We start from the raw sequence: 6,998 nt of genomic DNA, 5'->3' as shown, positions 1-6,998 counted from the left end.
AGTCCTAGAGAGACCAGAAGGTGCCACATGTCACCACCAGGGGGAGCCATTCTGTGGCCAGGACAACCCAGTGAGGCCTTTGAAGGCCACATCAGCTGAGGAGGCGGCATCCCTGAGATCTTTGGACATGGGTTCACACTTGGCCTGTGCCACCCCCTACCTCACCCTCAGGACCCACCAAGGGCAGCCCCTCCAAGTGCCTGTAACTGTGTACACCTTTTTCCAGGGAACCCAATGACATGGTTTTACCAACCTGTCTCCCCCTTTAGCCGGTAACTCCAGTGCCCCCACCATATCCCACTAGCCAACTGCAGCTCAGTCCTTGACCACCATGGTCACCCACCCCTCCCTGTTGTTTTCAATCCACTGTCCCCAAGGACAGCTGGGCCAGGGCCAGAGTTAAGATCCTTCCCTCCTCTCTCCCTGCCCCCTCCCCCAGAAAGCCTAAAAAAACCAAAACAAAAAAAAATCAGGCTCGAGACAGTTTTGTTAGAACAACTCAGCAAAATAAAATTCCGGTTTATTGTTGGACAACATTGTTTCACACATACATCAAACAGGCCAAAAAAAATAAACAGCAACTTCATAGACAAAAAAAGGAAAAAAAAGAAACCTTTTATCTTTGGCCTTTTTAACCATCTCATACAAACCAACTACTTATAGTACAGCTAAGTACATACACAAAAAAAGTTACTGGAATGCTCGGAATAAGATTGTTTTTTTGTTGTTGTTTTTGTTTTTTTTACAAGGTTTTTTTTCTCCTTTGAGATTATAATGAACATGGTCACACCACAAGTAAAGTCAGAAGCAGGACAGAGAACGCTCCGAAGGCTGGTTTGGTCATCCGAGATCATTAAAAATGGCTGACCCCTAACAATATGTACAAAAATATAAAATGTAAATAAAAAATACAAACAAATTTTCCTTTTTAAAGTACTTTAAGAAAAAAAGCAGGGCCTTGGATGTTTTGGTTCTTTTTTCTTCCCCTGTTGCAAATTCACGTTGTGGTTTTGGTTGGGTGGTGGAGAGCGTGTCATCTGCAGGTGGCGCTGCCCGTGGCAGGCGGGTGGGCGGGCCTCTCTACTCGAAGGTGACCACGTTTAGATTCTGAGACGGGAAGTGGAGGGTGAATAGGTCACGGTGGCCTTTTTTTTTTTTTTTTTTAAGTTTAACTTTTCCTTTTTTGCTGTCTAGTCATCCTCATCAGTCTTCTGCTTCTTGGTGTCAACATCGTCATCCTGGGCAGGGAAAGATTTGTCAAGGCCCCTGCCGACCCACCAGGCCCACCCACCAGCCTCAGCTCCTGCTGGCAGAGCAGAGCCCAGGCACAAGCAGCCTGGGGGGGGGGCCCTCGAGAGCTCTGGGAGGCTGGGCCCAAGGTCCTTCCTGTTCCTGCTCAAGATGAGGAGGGAACCACTCAGGACCACACATCACACCAACTACAACTATTGAAATCCCACCAGCCCCTCCAGTTTTTGTGCCTCAGACTCCAACCCTCTCCCAATTCACCCCAGACCCACCTCATCATCTTCAGCTGCCCGTTTGCCCGTAGCTGCCTCAGCCTCCTCATCTTCATCTCCATCCTCTTCCTCACCTGGAGAGAATAAAGCCCAGGTAAACCACTCTGCCTTCCTCAGCCAACCCAGGGGCAGCCAGAAACGGGGACGGGGACAAGACGACCGCAGCTCCTTGGGCAATCTGCCAGTAACAGACTTGCCAGGGTTGAGTGCCCCTGATCTGTCTCTGCTGCCTGACAAACTGGGTAGTCAGGGTACCCACCCTGCCCACCACAGGGGTCGCATTTTCAGAGGGAAGAGGGCCCAAGCTGCTGCACACAAAGAAGCCAAACCAACTGATCTGTCTGTGAAGGGCTCTCTCCAGCAGGAGTGAGAATCTGACTGTGGAGCATGCGGGGCACAGCTTCACATCACTAGCCTAAAGCAAGAAGGAAGATGCTGACCTTACAGGTACAAGCTCAGCTGTAGGTGGTCCACTGGCCCCCCACCCCTGAGGAGCCCCCAATTCCTCCCCATCTGCTGGAAGTCCAGGGGAAAGTACGCAGACAAGGCTACTCACCATCACCTTCCTCTTCCTCCTCCTCTTCCTCCCCACCTTCTTCCTCTTCTTCATCTACCTCATTGTCGGCCTCCTGCTCCCCATTTTCCTCATTCTCCTCGACAGAAAGCAGACCAGAGTATTTACAACGACAGAGCATCACTCTGTCCTCATCCCTTCTTCCAGACCTTGGCCATGCCTCTACAGACCAGACAACCCAAGAGACCATCAATTAATTGGCACCCCTGAATCTCCAACAGGAGATCTTGACGCAGGACTGTGCAAGGCCTTGACCTCCTCCCCCACCACAGATTAAGCTCAAAATCTAAGAAATGTTGCCCAGGAGCTGCTACAGGGTCATGAGCAAAGTAAACACTCACAGCATTCCCATTAGCAGGTGCCTCTCTCCCATTCTCCGCCTCCTCCACAACTTCCTTCTTCTCTTTTAAGTCCTTCAAAAAGGAAGAGGGAACTAGTAAGTTTTTTGAGCAACCCAAGGCTGGCAGAGGCTCCCAGGCCTACACGTAGGAATGACGCAGTGTTGATCTGGATGTCCAAACTTAAGAAGCCTAAGTTACACAGGATACTTAGTGTCTTTGTGGTCAGCATTTTATCCTACTTTTCAACCCTTAAAAACACACTTAAAAAGGGAGGCCCACTACGGCTATTCCCACCGGCCCCATACTCATGCTTCTTAGGAAAGGAGCCATGTGGCACCACAGCCCGAAACCCGTCTGGCCGGGCAGACGAGCCCGGAACACTTCACTCACACACTCATTACAGATTTGTTTCCAACCAGAGGGAGCTCCGCCTCTCACAAATCCTTCTTGGAAAACAGCAGGTATGCGCCATAAATAAGGTAAGAGGGGAGGGCCCTGACACTGCGGGAGGACTCCCGTGGGCGGACCATCCCGGGAAGGGAATGGGAGGGAGCTAACAGGCAAAACTGGGGAGGCCGCCTCATTAGCCGAGGCCCCGCAGCCAAACTCAAGTTCCAGGCCCACGGTACCCTAGGACCTGGCAAGCGCAGGTTTTCTGAAGGAACCCGAATCACACCAGTTCCCCCATACCCTACAGCGGTCCCAGGAGATAGCCAACCATTCCCTAGAAATAGGCGCGAGCTCAGGCGACGCTCTCCTGGGCCCTAGGCCTTTCTCGTCCCAAAGGTGCGCCACCCAGAGCGCCCCGTTTCCCTCCCAACCTCTCTAGCGCCTCGCCAGGCGGACACGGCCCGAGTTCCGGAAAGCAGTGCCGCCATGGGAACCCCGAAGCCCCATAACTTTTTCCATCCGGCGCGGCACTCTGCCACCAACAAAAACAGGCGTCGAGAGGCCCGGGTGCGGGAGATCGCTCAGCCGGGGCACCTGCCGGGCCAGTCCTCCCCATCCGGCCCACCGCGGACCCCGGCGCCGCCCGCTCCCGCCCCCTGGCGGCCGAAGCCCCGGGGAGCTGTGGGGGCGGGGAGGTCGAGGCGCGCAGGCGCGCACCCCCGCCCGGCGGGCTTTGCGCGCGGGCCTCCGCACGCACTGCGCGCGCGGAGCACGTGGCCCGTGGCTGCCGAATGCGCCCCTGACCCTGGAGACCCGGAGTCCGCAGGTTGTACTCGCACCACCGAGCGCGCGCGAGTTGCTTGCCAGTCTCTCCGGGCCTCTGGACGTCCCTGCTGCCTCCGCGCACAGGCCTAGATACGCGGGAGTACGTCTCTGCATTTGGCGGGCAAAGTCCCGCGAGAGGCCACCCCTTAGTCCGCGGGGCTTTTTCAGTCCCGAAGCCTGAAGCCGTCGGAGACACACTCCAGAGGACTGTTTATTGCTCCGAGCGGGAAATCACGTTGGAGGAAATCGAACCACCGCACTGGGGAGGGCCGACCCTCCCCTCCAAACTAGTTCCCGGGCAGGGCCCAGAAAAAGCTGGAGGGAGCCCCTGCGGAGATCCGGGTCCCAAGCTCCGCTCCTCCGGGGAGTCGCCCCTGGGAAAGAACCAAAGGTGACGCCAGGGCCACAGGAGTTAAGGAGACGCCAAGGTGACTCGCCCCCATCCCCGCAGGGACAGGAATGCGGTGCGGACCAAGGCAGAAGGATAAAAAAGCGACCCTGCTTTAAAGCGCCCAGTTCCCGCCGATGGCAGACACTCCCCAGGGCAGGCAGCGGGACCGACGCGGCGCGCAGTAGCAGAGCTGCGCCAAAGGCGCAGAACCTCAAAACCGAGGGTAATGAATCCGCAGCACCGGGCCCCAACAACCCCTGGAGACCCGCTCGACCCCGCAACGAGCCAACTGCAGCCGCAGGTTTTTGTTCCCCCGCGTAGTCCCCGGAGATGCCGCACATTCGGTGCCCCTGGGCAGCCGCGGGGGGCGCCCATCATCGCCCCAGCGCGCCGCTCCTTCACTTTCCGTTTCCTCCCCTCCGGCGCGTGGGCTCGCCTCCTCCTCAGCCAAGCCCGGCACCGCTGGTGAATTATTGAAGCTGGGCGGCTGCTCCCGACACACTCCCCGCCAGGATGCCCACCTCCGCCTCCCCGAGGGCGCCCAGGGCGGAGGAGAGTTCACACCTCTGCGGACACAACCGACGTCGCGGCCCGCCGCCCCACTCAGCCTTATCATAGCTTACTCCAGATAAGCTTCCTCGGACCCACTACAAGGCGCGAAATGGAGCGGCCCGGCGCCGAACAAAGAGCAGCGCCGCCGGCGGGAGCTCGCCGCGGAGCCGCCACTGCCGGCAGCCGACCCACGCCCGCACGCGCGCTCCCCCCCAACACTTCCGATTCTAAACGCGCTCGAGTTTCAAAGTTATTTCCGTGAGCCTCGCGGGCCGACGACCCCCAGCCCGGCCCCTCTCCTCCCGCCGCCGCTTAGACGAGTACAAACAAGTTTCGGGAGCTGTGGAGCAGCCTCTCTTCGAGCCGCTCAGCCTCCGCTCCCGCTCCCCTACCCGGGTCCCCGAGGGCCCCCAGCCCACTCCTCCACGGCTTCACGTTTTCCCGCGGCTCTTCCCGCCCCCCCCCGCACACAAAGAATGGGCTGCCTGGGGACCTAGGCCGGGGGCTGATGGGCTCCCCGCGGAAGAGAGCAACAGAGAACTCGGGGCACCCGGGTGCCGCGCGCCAAACACTGTTTCGGCGGTGGCAGCGCACGGACCCCGAAGGGGCGGGCGGCGTCTACCCTCACCTTGGTGGTGATCTCGGAGCTGGTGTCCACGGCCGCGTCTGACATGATGGGCACGCCGGTGATCCGATGCAGCGGATTAAAAAGAAAGCGAGAGTTCGAGGACTCTGGCGATAAAGCTGCCGGAGTCCGCGGCGGCGGCGGAGGAGACGCGCGGCGGAGGTGGCTGCGGCGAGCGGAGAGCCGGACACAGGAACAATGCAAAGATGGCTTTTCAGAGCAGCCAGTGGGGAACTCACGCGGCGCCAGAACCTTTAATATAGATTAGTGGGCGGCGCTCAGCCTCCCTTGCCCGAATGCTATTGGCTGAGAGCAGGGAGCGGGCGCTCGCTCATTGGCTCGATTCCGAACAATGGGCAAGCGTGCTTAAAGCGGCAGTGCCTTGGTGCGTCCCGCGCTGCGCAGCCGCCGTTCGTACTGTCATTCAGGGCCTGAGTTTGCCGGGTCTCGGCGGCACCAACGCCGCGGGGGAGGGGCGCGCGCGCGCGCTCCGGGGGCGCGCTCCCGCTGCTGTTTTGCCGGGGCTGCTGACGCAGAAAGCCAAAGCGCGGCAAAGCAGCCCGCCCAGCCCCCAGTCCTCACCCCTCCCCGCGGCTGCTCGGAAGGAGGGGGAGGGAAGAGGAGGTGGTGGGCGGCGCACGCGACGGCTGCCAGGAGGGGGAAGGGAAGGCCGGGTGCTGGGCTGTGCTCGCCCGGGGCGGTGCTCTACACAGTGCCCTTGGAGATGCCCACCTCCCGCCCCTTATAATATGCCACCAAGAACTGCCCTAGCCCAAGTCAGCGGAAGCCCCACGATGAGCGATGAGGGCGTGAGGTCAGGATCCGCGCACCTGGGTCGTCCCGTCCTCTACTACGTCCACCCCCTTTGCACAGCTCCGGGCTCCCCGAGTCTTTGGAGAGGTGTACCCGTCGCACACCACCAGCCCCGGTGTCTGCCGCCTAAGCCAGCTGACGAGTGGGCTCTGTGCCAAGCACGCACACTGGGGAATTCGTGCGTCGAGGGGACTCGAGGACCGGTGTGGGCTCCGCCCTCGAGCAAAACAGCCCGCAGGCGTCTAACTAAACAGCGGTCCCCACACTTCAGGATTCTGTACTGCGCCTGCCCCGAGCGGTCACGGCCGTCGCGACAGCCTCTGGGATCCTTCCAGGGCCCGGCCTTCGAATCCCTCTCCCACCCCACTTACGGCGCTGCCAAGGGCACATGAACTTATTCATTGCAAGGGCTATTGAGGGAAAATAATCGTCCCTTAGACTAGTTGGGCTAGTCCTTTGGGGCTCATTGCACTTCGGGACGCTATTTAGGGAACCACGCGAAGCCCCGAGAAGGGAACCATCAAAATGCCACACTCAAGATGGCGTTGGACTTGGCAAGCGTGGCGTGACGTCGTGTCCCATCTCACGCAGACGATCCTAGAACACTAGGCTATAGCCTCCTTATCACCACCGCTCTTGGCTATCGAACTAAGAAACCAGCTATGTGGGAGGAAAGATTGAAATAAGTGGAAAAATGTCACCCCTCAAAAAAAAAAAACTGTGCCACACACAAGATGGCTACAGATAGGGTTCATCCCTGTGTAGCCAGAAGGGGGCGCCCGACACGGAAGGCGGGACTCCGGAGAAGCGAGCGCACACTGGCTGAGAGTGGCGGGCGAACACAAAGTTGACGCTTTGCGTCCTGCCATTGGCAGGTTCCGCTGTCTGTCTCTTGAGGCCGCCGTTTTGGGAATGGAGAAAACCCGGAGCCTGGGATCATGGAGTAAGGATGGACGCCAAGGCCAGC

At 58.9% G+C, this 6,998-nt stretch overlaps 1 protein-coding gene across 2 annotated transcripts; it reads right to left on the bottom strand.

Moving 5' to 3' along the window:
* Positions 1-484: 484 nt before the first annotated feature.
* Positions 485-5,445, bottom strand: PTMA (prothymosin alpha). 2 transcript variants are annotated; one of them, XM_031452395.2, is made up of 5 exons: positions 5,222-5,445; positions 2,436-2,507; positions 2,077-2,170; positions 1,521-1,594; positions 485-1,238 (listed from the first exon to the last, which is right to left on the bottom strand). In XM_031452395.2, exons 1-5 carry the CDS (start codon positions 5,264-5,266, stop codon positions 1,191-1,193), a joined length of 333 nt encoding a protein of 110 aa, XP_031308255.1. In that variant the 5' UTR covers positions 5,267-5,445; the 3' UTR covers positions 485-1,190. The 2 variants fall into 2 exon arrangements, with proteins under 2 accessions (XP_031308255.1, XP_031308256.1); XM_031452396.2 differs by having other exon boundaries at positions 2,077-2,173; positions 5,222-5,414.
* Positions 5,446-6,998: the final 1,553 nt, after the last annotated feature.

This window comes from Camelus dromedarius, chromosome 4, assembly GCF_036321535.1.
Source record: "Camelus dromedarius isolate mCamDro1 chromosome 4, mCamDro1.pat, whole genome shotgun sequence".
Classification (NCBI taxonomy): domain Eukaryota; kingdom Metazoa; phylum Chordata; class Mammalia; order Artiodactyla; family Camelidae; genus Camelus; species Camelus dromedarius.
The sequence above is the reverse complement of the archived record's forward strand: the minus strand, read 5'-3'. Positions and strand labels throughout refer to the sequence as shown.